Source organism: Durio zibethinus, chromosome 9 (genome assembly GCF_047325235.1).
Source record: "Durio zibethinus cultivar Kanyao isolate XHJ-2024 chromosome 9, ASM4732523v1, whole genome shotgun sequence".
In the NCBI taxonomy this organism is placed as follows: domain Eukaryota; kingdom Viridiplantae; phylum Streptophyta; class Magnoliopsida; order Malvales; family Malvaceae; genus Durio; species Durio zibethinus.
Genome location: NC_143170.1, coordinates 25,165,585 through 25,182,595, shown reverse-complemented (window position 1 = coordinate 25,182,595; position 17,011 = coordinate 25,165,585). Strand labels below are relative to the sequence as shown.

The following is a 17,011-nucleotide window of genomic DNA, read 5'->3' as shown; positions in this document are numbered from 1 at the left end:
AATCAATTAATGTTGAGATGGAAATGTTGATAATCTTTTACTAATAGATATCTTGCAAGATGGTGTGGGTACTCAAATTTTTTTTTAAGAAATTTCCTGTTGAAAGTTTAAACTAGTGGATCGGCTCTTAACTTCATTACAATCAGTTGAGAACTTGATCATATAAAGATTTCCAAACTTCAAGTACGAATTTCTTTTTTCTTAATTTAGTATGAAAAAAAGTTAATTATAATTAAGCATACATAAGCATACATAGGTATACAAGGTCACATACATATAAACTTACGTAAGCATACCTAAATCTTAAAAAATAAATATATTTAAATTTAAAATTTTTATGATACATCTTTGTTGTTTAATTTACTGATTGTGTATAATATTCATATATTAATATTACATTGGATAAAAATCATTAATCAAAACTTTACCTACTTTTTACTATTAACGGGTCAGAAGCACGTGTTTATCAATACTCATTATCATGCAGAATTTTTTTTCATATATAATTCAGTGGACCGGCAGCAAAGCATAACGAGGTCCATTCAAGATTGGATCAATCTCACATTATTTAAAAATTTTCAAATTCTCAGTACTAAACATGATTTCTTCCAATAAGATCGTACTAAACCCTTGTTAATTAATTATCTGCCAACCTGTTTAGTGTTAAATTATTAACAATAGTTAGATTATTTAATAGACTAAATGATGGAGGTACTGCTGCCTTAAGATCATAGAATTAATATTAACAAAAAGGCCTCAAAGAATTAATATACAGTTACAGTTCATGTAGTTAAGATTCGGATACGTCTTGGACTTGTCTTTATAGATTATCTTGTTGTTTTTGCCACGACATATAAATGGTCTATAACTTAAAGCCTCGATACAATTTGGAATTTTGCTTTAACCGCCATTCACCGCACAATAATGCATAGAATTGACAACTATGAGAACCACAAAATAATTAAAAAATGGATGAAATGGAACTATGAAAGCTACAAAATCAGAAAGAAAATATGCATAAAATAAAACCCTTGTTTTTATATAATTTTGGGGGTAAGATCTGAGAATATAAAACACATTGCCCCGGAACAGGGTCGGTGAAACGCTTAGGCTGGGGGGTCTCGAAGATAACATGTGTGGTGAGAGGCAAAGAACATGGTGTGTTGCTGTTACTGCTTTTTTTAGACTTGACCAGTCAACCCTCATTACCCTACCCTCGATCTTCACTTCCTCTACCCTTGCTTAATTTCTTTTTCATATATTTTCCCCTTAAAATTAATATGATCATGATCAGTAAGTGATTTGTTTTTTTGTTTCTTTTTTAGTTTCAACAGAGATGAAAATAATGAAATTACGTGGTATTGCGTATGGACTCTGACTCAGTACTGACAAACACGGATCACCAGCTGGCTTAAAACCAATCAACTCTCTCCTTTCATTGTGTGTGTGTGAAAAAGAGAGATTAAAGCAGTGTTAAAGTATGAAAGCAAAGTGGGAAACAGACCCAAAGAAAGACAGTATGGCGTATCCAGAGAGAGTTGATTCATTTTGTATTTTTGTTTTTGTTTTTTTTTTCTCCCTCGCAAGCCCTATTTGAATACAAGGCTTTAGCACCTCCTTTCTCTCACGCAAGTTGCCTTCTCTCCACTCCCCAACACACCTCAAACTACTTGCTTGACTTAACTCTATCTCTTCTTTCTTCGAAGCACACACCACTATCTCTTCCTCCATTATTTGTCTCCCTCAATACTGCTCCTTTCTATTCCTCGCAAGGCTCATCTCCTTTTTAAGTTGTTTCATTTATTTATATACTTCTTACTTTGCAATATTGCACCCTAATAATTGAGATGTCTAGCAGAAGGTCAAGATCAAGGCAATCAGGAGGTTCAAGAATAACTGATGATCAGATCAATGATCTTGTTATCAAATTGCAGCAACTTCTTCCTGAGATTCGTAACAGGCACTCAGATAAGGTACTTTCAACCTCCTAGCTAGCTAGCTACCTAGTTTTTTTCTTTGTTGACCTTGATATTTATATAACTTGCTATAACTAATTACTAAGGTCCTGAAAGAGGATTTTCAACCTCTTAAGAAATTAAGAAGTACCAAAACCTTGTTTACCTAATACCTAGAAGGGGTATAATTGAACTGAATATTAGTGAATTTTGCTTTGTTCGCTAATCTGATTATTTAATTAATAAATTCTTAAATATTATTTGTTAAACTTAAAAGTTAAATATAAACGAATAAGAACCGAACCTATTTATGAATTATTTGTCGAACGTTGTAACGTTATATTTTTTTACACCTTATCAAAGTAACTAAGATTTAATAATAAGAAGGTAAAACCAGCTGCTGTTTGGATTTGTTTTGGTTACTAAATAAGATATAATAATACATATTCTTGACAGGTTTCAGCTGCCAAAGTGTTACAAGAGACTTGCAACTACATTAGAAGCTTGCATAGAGAGGTTGATGATCTTAGTGAGAGACTATCAGAGCTACTAGCAACAACTGACAATGCCCAAGCTGCCATAATCCGTAGTTTGCTGAGGCAATAGATCAATTAAGGCTCATTAATTCTTTGGGGTTCACTACTTTTTGTGATAGGTTGCTGCTTTCTCTCTATCTTTGCATTTCTATCTTTATGCTTTCCTTTTTAGGGCTTTGTTACTAGCTAGATAAGAACCTTGTTGAAGTGCCATGAGTAGAAAATCTATGTGCAAAAGCTGTGTTAATTTAAGGAATTTATATTAATATAATAAGAGAAGTACTCTTGATCCACTCGTCAAGCTTCTCTCAACGTGCAAACGTGATGAACTCACCAATTTCAAGATATTAAACTACCACGTAACCAAAGCATTTTTCTGTAAATTAATTTTAGTTGAATCATGAATGGTAGTTGGTATATTATTAAATCAAAGTGTTAAAAGAAATCTTGGGATCAAATAGGTATATCTTAGTGTTAAAATACATATATTTAGCGGTGTGTATAGATCATATTAAAAATTATAATTTGTGAATATGGAGTTTAATTTAATTAATTTAAGCAGTTACCAAAACAAATTAAATATTAGTTTAAGATTTAAAAATCAAATCCTAAAATATATTAAGTTTTGAGTAAAATGATTGTGTGAATCCAAATATGTACTAAAAAAAGACAAGATATAAAGAAATACATGTTTCGATCATAGTGACCTACATCCATGGGAAAAAGGCCTAAAAGATTATTTGTTAATATTTTTGTTTATATGAAATGTAAGCATAATTTCAAATCCCAAAAACCATATGTGATTATTAATTAGAACATTAAATTTAATCATATTACGTATCTATTTGCTTAAATATAATTGATATTTGAAAACAACACTAATTCCTGAAAAGATTAGGTCTTTCACTTTGCTTTTTTCTTACTAGTGGCTCTCAATGGATAGATATTGATACTTAAACGTGAAGGGAGGATCTTAGCTAATTTATATTAAAACTTTAGAAACTTCCCCATTAAAGGTTTATTGGGTTAAAGGCCTATACAATTGTCAAACCGCATTGACCAATAAAATGTGTAAAGTCCATATTTAGTAATCACATTAAATTATTTGGGCTCTCATGCTTGTCTCGTAATAGGATTAAATTTATCAACCTGTTTTATTACATATTAAAATCCTTAATTAATAGTAGCCCACTTACTAAAAAATTTTAACATGAAAAAGTAAATAAAACCTAGGTGGTGTAGATAATATATGAAAAATAATAATGAAAGAGATATTAGAAATTACAAATGATTCTTGTAGACATTCCATTTCATTTGAGACTTAATTTTTGAATCCTTAACTTACTTTTAAATTTCCAATTCATTAATAAAATGTGGGTTGTCAACTTGTGATTTAAAACTAGCTCATTTAACTATGGATTTACTATTTGAATCTTAAGGTTATAACTTGGATTAGAATCCTAAAAGGAATCCATTTACTTTGATTTTTTTTTTTCATTTTTTTTCATTCATTTATTAATATTTCTAGAAAATGGAAAAAAATACCAAAACAAAAAGAAAAATTGAAAAAAAATGGATTTGATTTGGATAAAACAACTTCTAGATGAAATCATTTGAAATTAAATCTTTTAGGGATAAAATTTTCCAAAGATAATATAAAAAATTTTGAATGGAATTGTTTCTTATCTAAACTTTTCTTTGATTTAATATCAATGTGCTTATAAAATCCACAGCAATAGGGGGTAGCTTAGCTAGATATCACTATCTTTACCCAGTTCACCACTTCATCATCCCGCTACCAACAATCGAGTGACCTTTAAGTCAAGATTGCACATTGATTTCACAACCAAAACATAGTCTCTCTACCACAATGTGCCTCTTCACCACTAGCTAACCAACACCCACTAACCCAGAAATAGTTAATATAGCAACAACAATTAGCTAATAATTTGTCAACCATATTGAATTCCCAATTTTAATAACTCAAATTACCTAATGAAGACACCAATTTTGTATTTTATTTTCTTTTTTCTTTTTTGGCAACTTTTTTGCCAGTTACCTAACGACCATCGACAGCCACCCTAATAGTCACCAGTAACCATCTTGATAGCCACTAGCTATAATCCCACAAATCTTATATTTTTTGCTCTATAAATAGAGCCATGAAAACCCATAACAATGGGACAAAAAAAAAGGAGGGAAACCTCTACAAAAAAAATTTATTGAAAAACAAAAAACTAGTTAAGAAAAACTTTGTTAAAAAGCCAAGAAAACTAAACAAAAAAAAAGTCAACACAAACCCAGAAAAACACAACCTCTGATAGCGGGGATCTCGACGTAAAAAACATAAAAGAAAATTTTTTTTCATTCTGATCGAAATTTTGGGCCTCAATCTATGTGGTTTGAGGTCGTTTCTCATGAAATAGAGGTTGGATTTGAGTTCAGGGAGTCGAAAACAAATTTTTAGGTATTTTTTGAGAATTTTTTTGACACACTCAATAGTGACCAATGTCCGTACCGACAATCGACGACGACGATCAGCGACAATAAAAACCATCAGAAACTAGGGAATGTGATAAAAGAAGAATTTTGAGAGAGAGAAAAGAGAAAGAAGAAAGAAGAAAAATGAAGAAAAAAAATGAAAGAGTTGGGTGTTTTGGGAGCTATTTATAGTGAAATCAAAACGACATCGTTTTGATTAAAATGTGGCCAAGCCACAAAGCCGAGCCAAGAACTGAGTTGAGTCGTATATCCAAGCCAAGTCGATCAAGCCGTTGACTATAGGTCTAAGCCGGTTGAATGAGCCGTTAAAGCCACATTTGAATTTTGACCGTGTTGACCAGGGGCATTTTAGGTATTTTCATCATAACTTTTTATTTCTTTTATTTTTTTGCTTAATTTTTTTATTATTTCTATTATTTAATTTATGATTTTTTTGTTATTTTATTTTATTTTTGTATAAAATAAAATAAATGGTAGAAAATATAAAATAGTTTTAATTTAATTAATTTAAAATAATTGCTAAACATAAACTTATTAAAATTTTAAAAAACAAGAATAAAGAAAAATATACAATAAAGAATAATAATAAATAATTAATATAAATAATAAAAATTAGTAAAAACATAAAGAAAGAAATTTTTTATCCGACGATGAGATTCAAACATATTTTGAATAGTGATATTTATGAAATCTCTAGGTGGAAAGACTTTTTTTTAAATACTACCACCTTATTGGAGTATTTATAAAAAGTTTTTAATGTAATAAAAATTTTCTTTTTATAAAATAGTAAAGTAAAAATTAACTAATTTGTTAAAAATATGGTGATAAAAAATGAGAAAAAATAAATTTTATCTGATAACAAGATTCTAAAATTATTTCAAGTAGAGATGCTTTAAGAAATCCCTAAATGAGAAGATTTTTTAAATATTACTAGTATATTGAAATATTTCTAGAAAATCTTCAATATAATAAAAATTTATCTTTTCTTCAAAAACTTAAATAATAATTCAATAAATAAGAATAATAAAATTTCTAAAGAAGAGAATAAAATGTGCACATCAACATATTAACATTTTTTGCATTACATAGATTTTATAAAAAACAAATTTGAATATTTAAGGATGAGATTTTAAAGTATTCCGAGAAGTGATGCCTAAGAAATTTTTATGTGAGAAAAAGTTTTTTTAATGTTACCAATGTACTGGAACATTTTAAGAATTATTTTAATAAAAAAATTCTAATTTATTTTTGAATAAAATTAGAATAATAAATAATAAAAGGTATGAAAAAAAGAAAAAACCAAAATTTCAATAAACAAAGGAAATTAAGAAAATTATTTTTAAACACCGAAATAAAACTGTTTTTATTAAAATCAATGGATAACACGTAATTAATTGATACTATTTTAAACAGACGCTGTGAGGGTGCTAATCCTTTCTCACACGTAACTGATTCTCAGACCCAGATTGGTTCGTAGACCCCAAAATTATCTTTTTAATAAATTTTAATTAATTTTAAGATTTCATTAAAATGATGTATTTTAATATGTAGCCAATCGCACATAGCTAAAAAAAGATTGATGGCAACTCTTTTTTTTTTTGTTTTCAAATTCGTCGGGTAGACGCAAAACCATTACGACACCTAAGATTTCAACAATTATACAATACACAACACACACAAGGAAGAATTGAGTGAGACCCAACAACTAGTGGTCGATTCTAAGTTCACCAGCATCATCAAACCACCACAAGTTTTCCTTCATTCCTATTGTCAACCCAAACCGGTAACAAGATAATATAGGCAAACACACACAAGCAGATACTACAATTAACAGATAAAAAGACATTGTCAACATCGTTACTGCCACCATCAACTAGAATCCTAATTTTTGAACCTATCCACCACCCTAACCAACCACCAAAACTTACCATTACCTTTCCTCACCCAAATAGTAACCATCAATCCAAAATCCAACCAAACAATCAAAACACAAGATCCAGAATCAAGCATTAAAGTAATAGCCATAATATCTAAAAGAAAAAAATAACAATAACACAAAAATAAAGAGCAAAAAATTTATAGAAATAGCCTTGCTAGCATGGTTGTTTGGCTTTAAGTTTATATGTTTTTTTAGTGTTTGATTTGAGAAAAGGAAAAGGAAAGTTTGACGTGAACTTTGGGTCTTTGAATCAAATTAAGGGTCTAACAAATGACAAAAAAGAAAAAGAAAAGCAGTAGGAGCCATTGTTGACAACGACAATGTAGGTGTCTCACGATGACGATTAAAGTTTGGAAATAAAAAATGGTAGAAGTATAAAGAAAAGGCATGTGAACAACATGCTAAATTATCAGACAAATCGGAGAGGTAAAAAAAAGGCTTTTTCAAAGTTTGAAGTCGTGAACTAAACTTGCAAATTTAGATTGTTTTGGGTGGTTTCAGGAAAAACTAGGGTGAAAAAAGGAAAAAGGAGTCAACGAATAAAAGGGTTCCACCACTCCACTATGAGGGACTAAAAAGGTGTATATTTGGCTGAAATTTGAAAATATGTTGAATTTTTCACGCTAGTTGAAGATTCTAATGATGACATGAAAATTGGGTTTTTGTGGTGGTGGAAAAAGAGTCTGAGATTTAAACAGAAAAAGTATAGGGAAGAAAGAAAGAAAAGCAAAAAAAAAAAAAAAAAGGGATTTTAAATAACCAAGTTAAATGACGTCGTTTTAAGATTAAAGGACTCAGGCCAACACATTGACCTAGATGCTGACTTCACTCATTTGTAAGTTTTCTCTATTCTTTTTATTTTATTTTATTGTTAATTTATATTATTTATATTTTTAATTTTTTAAGGTAATTATTTTAAAAAAAGATTAATAATTTTAAAAAAAATACAAAATCAAAATTAAATAGTAAATTTTACTAAAAATCAAAAAAATAAAAAATGATTAAAATTTTTCCAAATCTTATTAAGAGTCAATTTTCCCAAAAATTTTCTAAATGAATATATTTTCTATAAATTCCGTCAAAATATTAGAGAATTTATAAAACATGTAAATCATAAATTTTTACAAAATAGTAAAAAATTTTTTTTGTAAGTGAATATTTAGGAAATTAACTTTAAATATTGAAAAGGACCCTATAACCAAAAGTAAAAGATAATACATATATAATTAGTACTGTTTTTTAAATGGGCGATGTAAGGGTGTTGATGTTTTTTTCATTTGTAATCGTACTTTCAGATCTAATCTTGATTTTATAAACCAAAACATCTTTTGAGTAAATTTTAATTAATATTAAAATTTTTATTAAAAAATAATATATTAAGTGATCAATCACACTTAATTAAAAAATATTAATAACGATTTCTGTAATTTTCTTTAAGTTTAGCGTTAAAGTTACCTAACAAAAATTGTTACAACATGAACATAATGAACATTAAACCTCCAATTTTTATTGATCATAAGATCTCTATAAGTTATAATTAGACGAAAATAGGAATCAAAACTCATAGTAGTTTAATATACTAATTTTCCCCCTACCACGGCCAAATCTAACTCCAAAAAAATTGTATGGTAACATTTGTTTCGGCTTAATTATAATCCATATTCAATTGTAACAATGTCTGAGCAACCAAAACCATAACAAAATCTCCCAACTAATTTCCAGATAAATCACTAGGACTCCACTGACGCTCCCAACCATGAAGTGTCGTCTCAATTTTTTTTTTTTTAAGTTTAAGACGAGGGAAAGCCTATTCAATCTAGGGCAAAGGTAATTCAAATATTTAATATATATATATATATATATATATATATATTAGATTTATATGTCGTTTATAAAAAAAAAAATTACTAACAACAAAAATCAAACTTAAATTTTACAAAAAAAAAAAAAAATCATTCTTTACAAATTCAATCAATTTCATTAAAAAGTTATCTCAACCTATTATTGTTAAGAACCTCATGCTTTGAACCCCAAGAAAAAGGTAAAAAATGTGCTAATTATTAAAAAGCAAATGAACCTAAACCAAATGATGATCATGATCATGATATTTTCCAAACATGTTGCTATTTGGATATAACGAAAAAAAGCTTAGTGTACAATATAAAGAGCCTGTAATAAAAAATCTATTACTATTAGATGTTAGATTCCTGAACGTTATTCTAAATGATTGGGCAAAGTATTTTACAGATGATGTAAAGATTTTAACCTTTATCAATAAAATTAAAAATTTAATATTATATTAATAATTTATGTAACCGTTGACATATTACTATTTCATTTTATAAAGAGAAAGCATAAGTTATGAGATTGACATAATAATATTTTTAGTATCGTAATAATATTATATATATATTTTTTATATGGTTAAAGTTTTAGTTGGAAGTAGTCCTTCTAAAGATTTGTAAAGACAACTTGTGATTATATAAGAAAGAGTCAGTTCCAACTAAAATTAGGATTGCAACCGCTCATTTTAAATTATATATGTAATACTTTTTAAATTTCAAAGATCGTATTCCATTTATTTATATAATTACCTGTTCATACTTTTAATTTAGAACCAAATTTAACATCCAACAATTATTTCAAAAAAAAAAAAAAAAATTAACATCCAACAATGGCCACTTGGAAAAAATTAGTTCAAATACATTATCGTATATATAAAAAAAAGAAATACATTAATTGCAAGCAAAATTTCATCAAAAACATAATGATCTAATATCAAGATCAATGAAATTAATGAAAACACACACAAATCAAACCATATTGTTTACTTGTAATGATGTTATTCTTTGAATAAAAACTATATATATTTGTTATCGAATCAAATATTCAAATATTTAAGAAAAATTTTTTTAATAGAGTTCTAAATTAGGGAACTATTAAAGAGCCATTGATTTTTTTTTTCTTCTAGAGAAATGTTAGAAGTCCTTAATCTCAAAAAAGAAAAGGAAAATAAAAGGTACAATTTTGTTAGCTTACATGCCCTTTTTTAACATTCATTGCCAAGTTATTTTGTACTTTCCAACAAGAAATGATCAAGCGTTATCTACTCTATTACTCTATTTGAAGATAAAAGAATGCTACTTACTTTAAGAGATAAGGACTTAAAACTGTTTTTGAGTTACTCTAACTCAATTTTATAAACACTTGAATTTAATTTATTTATTATCGAATTAAATTTAAATTTAAATTAATTAAATAATAATTTGAATTAAGATAATATTTTGTAATACTCAATTTGAGTTACTCAAAAATTTTATTGAAATTTTAAAAATTTTTTATTATGTAACTCAGATTCATGACCATCGAGCTAAATCGGATTGAAGTAAAAAAAAAAAAAAAAAACCTTCAGTGAATTTGATCCTTAAATTTTTTAATCGCACCTAGAGTCAAGATTGATTATACCCTGTTTATTGGTTATTGGTCAGTCTCATCAGGGACACGTCACAACAGAGTTCCTCATCTCTGTCATGTGGGCCATTGTTGGCCTGAGTAAAAAAAGGCCAAATTTAGTGGGCCCATGCTGTCTATAGCTTCATAATTGCCGTAGTGATTGGGCAGTGACGAAATGAGCTAACACAGTACGTGACGTTAATATTAAGCATTCAAAAATGCAGACTTCTTTGTCAATTTTACCCTCCCTGCAGGCCCTATATCCAATACAGCGCAGGCACATTAGGGGTAAAGAGTCCCATAAAATGTTGGTATATAAGCAAATAATTAACAGTAATTAATTGTGCTTCCATATTTTCCCTGTTCCTCATTTGATAAAAGAACACAAAAAAAATAATAAAAAAAAACCTCGTTTCTCTCTGCTGGCATGTTAAAAAAAGAAGAACAAGAAAACGCAGAGCCCTCCCCACCAGATTACGTTAACATGGTTTATTCACCATCTTTTTAAGGTTTTTAGACAAAACCCAGACAGAATATTAGCTTTCTTTTTCCCTTTTGGCTTCCATTTTTTTCTCTGTTGTTCAACTTTCGTTTTGAAGGAAACAAAGAGATAGTGGCATGGGTAATGGCAATTGTTTCCGAACTCGTTCGAAAGTGGACAACTCGTTGAGCTCTCAGGCAACTTCAGGTAATGTTTTTATGGGGTCTTTTCATTCCATGCAATCGTTTTTTCTTGTTTTCTTGAAAAGTTTTATTCATCTTTGGTTTGCAATGAGGACTTGGTCTTTTGGCTTTGGTGGTTTTGAGGGAAATGGGGCTTCTTGGAAAGGGTTTGTTGGGTATACAAGTGAGGATTCCATGTGTGATTTTTTGTTTGATATCTGATTGAGATTGATGATCTTTGTTTTGCTTTTTCTTTTTCCTTTTCATTTTAGTTTTATCGACATTGTAGTAGTAATTATTTCATCTATTGCTTCAACTCAGAAGTCCAAATGATTGGCTTTTATTCAATTATTCTTGTAGGATTCAGATGTTTTCTTTTCTTTTCTTTTCTTTTTCTTTTTGAGGAATTAAAAGAAAGCATATTTTATGGGGCGTTCCAGGGAAAAGTCACAGCTTCTGCTTTTGGCATGTTATTGGGTTGTTAATGGTCTGTTTCGTGAAGATTCCGCAAGGTCATAGTTTCTCTAGTTTTGAACTGATTTCATTACTTTGAAATTTATATACATTGCTTTTAATTAAATGGTTTTCAGGGACTGCTTTCTTTGGCGTTTATATCTTGCAAGTTCCTTGTGTTTGCTTTAAATTATGTCTTTATCAAGTCATCATTACATAATAGCATCCAATTCATTATTTGTACTTTTTTGGGCATTGTAAGCCCACTGTCCGCTGTTCTTTTTGTTGTTTTCTCTTCTTTTGGAAATTTTACGTATCTACCTCATTTGGGTTTAAGGATGTGACTGGTTCCCGTAATGTTCTTTATCTTTATGGATTTCTTGATTCCGGGTAGACATGTTAAGTCTTTCACTTAAGTCCTCCACCCTTTGCTGTTCATTGGAAAAGGAGGCTTTCTTGCTTGTTCTGTATTGTTAATCACATCAAGTTGTCTTATAAACATGTGGACAGATGTACTAATGCTCACATTGGTAAATTGGTCGCATTAATTTAGTATTGTTAATCACATGAAGTTCTGTTTTAAACATGTGAGCAGATATAGTAGTGCTTACACTGGTAAATTGTCAATTGGAAGGTAATAATTGAGGTGGTATGCTATTAGTAATTTAGATATGTTTCTCTTTTATTTTTAAACTTCTGTGTTGGAATTTCCTTGAACCCCCATTTTCTTGTTGATGCTATAAGTGACTTAAATTATGATAATCTAGCAATGTTTATTCTGAGAACTACACTTGCATCTCACTCGGATAACGACAATGTGCCTTGCTAGAGTAGCCCCCAACATTCTTAATCATAACCCCTTGGTTAAGCTAATTTGTCTTCTAGGACAAATATCACTTAACGGATCTCAGTCACGTGATAGCTGCTACATGATTGATAAGATAATTAGTTATTACCTTATATGCATTTGTGCTTCTATTTTTGAGTAGTAGACAAGCTACCATGGCAGTCTGGTTCACAAACGAATTGCGGCCTGCCTCTTAAGAATTTTTCTAAATGTCTTAAATTCAAATCTTATCATCTTCAAACATGTTTCACAAAGCACTTGGGTGCCCTATTTGGTTAAGGCCCATTAAGTTCCCATGAATGGAAAGAATTGCATGTTTGCAGCAATTGCTGGGCTGTTTCTTGATAACTTATTCATCAAGGCAACTTGTTGTACATCTGGCCTTGCCCCTAAGTACTGTTTTTTCAAATTGGCTAGTTTGTAGAGATTGACGCAAAATTAGATGTAGTTGCACAATAGATGATTATAATTTAATTTACTCTGTTTGCTCAAGTTGCTCTCTTACCTGTAATGCCGTACAAATCTTAAGGCTTATTTTAACTACTATAAGTAGCATTTAATATTTCCCTTGTTATACAAGGCCAAAATCAAGGTATTGTTTATGATTAGAATTGTCTGTTCACACACATCACTGGGCTGTTTCTTAATATTTAGTTCATCAATGCAGCATTCTGGACAGCTGGTCTCACACCTTGTAACTGATATTTCACTGTCAACTAGTTTTAGAGCATAGGCTAAAATTGACATGTAGATACACTGTGCTTGCCAAGATGTTTAAAATTTGTAATTATGCTGTTTGCTAAATTTCCTCCTTCCAAACAATAATATACTGTATACACATCTTGTGTCTAAATTTAACTTCCATAAATAGACTTTAAAAATATTAGTACACCCAAAAAATGTGTGCTTGGAAATTTTTTTGGTCAGCCCTCATGCTATTCAGGGTATTATCTTCTACTATATTCCTAGATATTTGGCACTATTTACTCTGTTAAAATTTATATTTATTGAGACTGTAGAGAAGAAACTATTATGTTTATAATTCACTTCCTCTATGAGATTGCAAAAGCAAAATTTGAAGGTAATGCAATCTAATACACCTTGTACTTGTAGTTCTCTGTCGTTTTTAGGCCACACCACACAATGTGCCGTTTGTCACACCTCTAATGATCCTGCATGTAATTGGCTTTGGTTTTGATGTGCCTGTTTAACTTACATAAATGCATTTGCTTTCTCATAATGAGTTCTCTGGCTACACAGTTCGCTTCAAGCAAATTCCTATTAAATCTTAACAGTCTCATAGTTGGGAACTATTTCTTTCTTCCAGGAGCTACAAGACCTTCTGATACAGATCATCCCTCCGCTTCTTCAACTGTGATTAAAGCTGATCGTGGAAAAATTTTGCCTGGAAGTTGCTCTGCTGCAAGAACTGAAAGTGATATATTGTCATCCCCCCATCTGAAAGCATTCACATTTACTGGGCTCAAAAATGCTACAAGAAACTTTCGTTCAGATAATCTCATTGGGGAAGGTGGGTTTGGTTATGTTTACAAGGGGTGGATGGATGAGCAAACCCTTGCAGCTGCAAGGCCTGGATGTGGAATGGTTGTTGCTGTTAAGAAGCTTAAACCTGAAGGCTTTCAGGGTCATAAGGAGTGGCTGGTGGATTTCTTCCTTCATCATGTTAACTTTCTCCTTTTTTAAAAAAATTTATTTGGCTCATGCGTCGGTTTTGTTGATTGTAGAGTGAAGTTAATTACCTCGGTCAGCTTCATCATCCAAATCTGGTAAAACTTATTGGATATTGCTCGGAAGAGGAAAATAGGCTTTTGGTCTATGAGTATCTATCTAAAGGCAGCTTGGAGAATCATCTTTTCAGAAGTTAGTCATTGCTTTTTTTCATTAGAAGTTCACATTCTACCTTTATTTCTTTTTTTTTTTTTTTTGGGGGGGGGGGGGGGGTGTGGATGCTTATTGCATACCTTTACTAACATTTCCTGAAAAATAAAAAAATCACCATGTGATTTCCCCCTGTTTTCAATCTGTACATCTTTGGATATTATGATTGCTTTTTCTTTATGCCAAAAGATGTGTGTGTGTTCAATAAATTTGAGGCTGTCTTAATTTCAGGGGGTGCTCGACCACTTTCTTGGGCAATAAGGATCAGAGTTGCCATAGATGCTGCTAGAGGCCTTTCTTTCTTACATGAATCTGAACAACCAGTTATATACCGAGATTTTAAGGCATCAAATATCCTACTAGATTCGGTATGTTGGCCAAAAAATGAATAGCTGTATGTTATTGTGCTGGGCTGGATGAGTCAATCCAACAAAGGTTCTATTCTAGCGGCCTATAAATGAAACCAGTTAAAATTCATATGAAAATTTTTTAAAATGAAAAAGAAGGAAACATAGAAAAAGGTTGAATGTTCTATTCTTAGGGATTCTCTTGTTCTAAAATCAACCTATTTTTGGTAATATTCATGATTAATTTGCTTATCCTGTAGCCACTCTTTGAATCATGGCATTGACTGTTTATTCAGTTTTATTATGCCTAGTTTTCCAACGGTACAGCCCATGCATCATTGTTGCAGGAATTCAGTGCCAAACTTTCAGACTTTGGCTTGGCAAAAGCAGGCCCTACTGGTGATCATTCTCATGTTTCTACTCAAGTCCTGGGTACTCGAGGATATGCTGCCCCTGAATATATAGCTACAGGTTACTTAGATTGCCCCTTCTAAAATTTTTGTTTGCCATAGTATTTAAGCTCTTACTGTTAGATTCAGGATTTTATATGAACTTATTTGGTTTAAATGCCTTAAGAGATTGTTTCTGCTGTTGTCACCATCTGAGTTGCTTAAAATATTCATTAACTTCAGATTTATGTGTAGCTTGTACAATAGGAAAAGGTTCCAATTAGTCTAGGGTCATGTTAAGTGCTTTAGTGAAACTCTGGATCCTTTCATAATCCCTACAGAACTGAAAATGGCACTTTGCTTCCTACAATATCCATTCAACTCGGTGTATATTTTGTTTGAACTTCATATTTCATAGTACATAACATCTGATGGTTGAAAAAGGCATCACTTGTCTGGATGGTGTTTCAACCAAAACACTGAATTCCTTCTCAGCTCCAATGGTACTAATAATTGCACTATGCTTCCTACAAGAACTATGGAATGCCTATTAAGCTTTCCTACGTTGCAATCTTATAATTACAAATTCTAGGAGAGGCATAAGCGTATTGAGTTCTAATACAATAGTGATGCTCTCCATTCTTCATTTGCCTAAATAACCTTCTTGAAGAATTCCTGTCTGGCAACTAAAAGGGTACCTTTTTAATGACCTTAGGTACTTTCCCTGTTTTCTAATTCTGTTTTTTTTTTTTCCTAAACAGACCTTGGATTGACATAGTGTTATTTAATAATTTAGCATGGATTCCTTTCTATGATGTTGTGACTTTAACTGATTGCTAGAGTTTGTTGTCAGAAATTCTTTACCGCCTTTTCTTACAAAAAAAAAAGGTCTTATTGTTTGAATTTATAACCAAATAACCCGATTTCATCTCCGACCTTTAAGACTACCCCTGAACTTTGTATATGCGGCACTATGTGAATGAATTAGCTCTTCCAATGTCATGCAGGTTGGCTAACTGCAAGTTGTGATGTCTATAGCTTTGGGGTTGTGTTACTGGAACTGCTTTCAGGACGCCGTGTTGTTGATAAAACAAAAGTTGGTGTGGAGGAGAATCTAGTGGATTGGGCAAAACCCTATTTGGGTGATAGGCGGAAGATATTCCGAATTATGGATACCAAGTTAGAGGGTCAGTACCCCCAGAGAGCAGCTTATACTGTTGCCCTCCTTGCATTGCAGTGTATAAGTGAAGCCAAGGTCCGACCACGAATGGGTGAGGTTTTAACTGCCCTAGAACAGCTTCCTACCTTACCTTCCCTTGCTTCCACAAGAGATGTTCATGGCTCCTCCCACTCAGAGGCACAAACAGTGGCTAGTCCTATAACAAGGACCCCATTCAGAAAAAGTTACCCTACTTCACCTGCTAATGTGACATGCAGAGGCTCTTTACTGCCATTTGAAATGAAATCTTCTAGCCATGTGAAATCCTTACAGGAACTGCAGCAATTCGAAATGAAATCTCCCCGCCATGTGAAATCCCCTCAGGAACAAGTGTTATCTGAAATGAGATCCCCTCACCATGTGAAATCTCCACAGGGACGATGAGCCTGGTCCGGTTGTCGTTTCATCTTATTGTATATCCCCTTTCTCCTTCTCCCTCTTTAGATGGTAGTTTGTTCATGTAAAAAAAAAAAAAAAAAGAAAAGAAACAAGAGTTAGGATCTTGCAGCATATTTTCCGCTTTTAAGCAAAGCCCATAAAGACGGGGATCTTTGGATTGTACAGAACATATACCATCAAATTTTGTCATCACAGGATGGTCATCAACATGTTAACATTGTCTGCTACCTGCCCAAAAATGCTTTAATGGAATTGATGTTAGTTCATCTAATCTACATATATATATATATATATATATAGTAGAATAATTGAAGGAATGTATTTTTTGGCCTCTAGTAGTTAAAAATACACTCTTTTCTGTTCACAACTACATCAAGCTTCAAAGGAATGAAAGTATGTGCATGTGTTGA

General features: G+C 31.2%; 2 protein-coding genes across 3 annotated transcripts; both read left to right on the top strand.

Annotated features, from left to right (window-relative positions):
• Positions 1 to 929: 929 nt before the first annotated feature.
• Positions 930 to 2,565, top strand: LOC111317383 (transcription factor PRE3-like). The gene is made up of 2 exons (XM_022919816.2): positions 930 to 1,973; positions 2,412 to 2,565. Exons 1-2 carry the CDS (start codon positions 1,848 to 1,850, stop codon positions 2,559 to 2,561), a joined length of 276 nt encoding a protein of 91 aa, XP_022775551.2. The 5' UTR covers positions 930 to 1,847; the 3' UTR covers positions 2,562 to 2,565.
• Positions 2,566 to 10,728: 8,163 nt separating this feature from the next.
• LOC111317367 (putative serine/threonine-protein kinase PBL3) lies at positions 10,729 to 16,702 on the top strand. Of its 2 annotated transcripts, XM_022919807.2 has the most exons (6): positions 10,729 to 11,073; positions 13,676 to 14,010; positions 14,094 to 14,229; positions 14,479 to 14,615; positions 14,942 to 15,065; positions 15,991 to 16,702. In XM_022919807.2, exons 1-6 carry the CDS (start codon positions 11,004 to 11,006, stop codon positions 16,584 to 16,586), a joined length of 1,398 nt encoding a protein of 465 aa, XP_022775542.2. In that variant the 5' UTR covers positions 10,729 to 11,003; the 3' UTR covers positions 16,587 to 16,702. The 2 variants fall into 2 exon arrangements, with proteins under 2 accessions (XP_022775542.2, XP_022775537.2); XM_022919802.2 differs by lacking the exon at positions 10,729 to 11,073 and having other exon boundaries at positions 13,476 to 14,010.
• The last annotated feature ends 309 nt before the right edge of the window (positions 16,703 to 17,011 follow it).

Excerpts from the sequence above, each read along its gene's own strand:
- LOC111317367 (XM_022919802.2), top strand. The coding sequence starts at position 13,546 with ATGTGCCTGTTTAACTTACATAAATGCATTTGCTTTCTCATAATGAGT. Across the intron at positions 14,616-14,941 it reads CAAATATCCTACTAGATTCG|GAATTCAGTGCCAAACTTTC; the intron begins GTATGTTGGCCA and ends TCATTGTTGCAG. Across the intron at positions 15,066-15,990 it reads CCCTGAATATATAGCTACAG|GTTGGCTAACTGCAAGTTGT; the intron begins GTTACTTAGATT and ends AATGTCATGCAG.
- LOC111317383 (XM_022919816.2), top strand. The coding sequence starts at position 1,848 with ATGTCTAGCAGAAGGTCAAGATCAAGGCAATCAGGAGGTTCAAGAATA. Across the intron at positions 1,974-2,411 it reads GTAACAGGCACTCAGATAAG|GTTTCAGCTGCCAAAGTGTT; the intron begins GTACTTTCAACC and ends TATTCTTGACAG.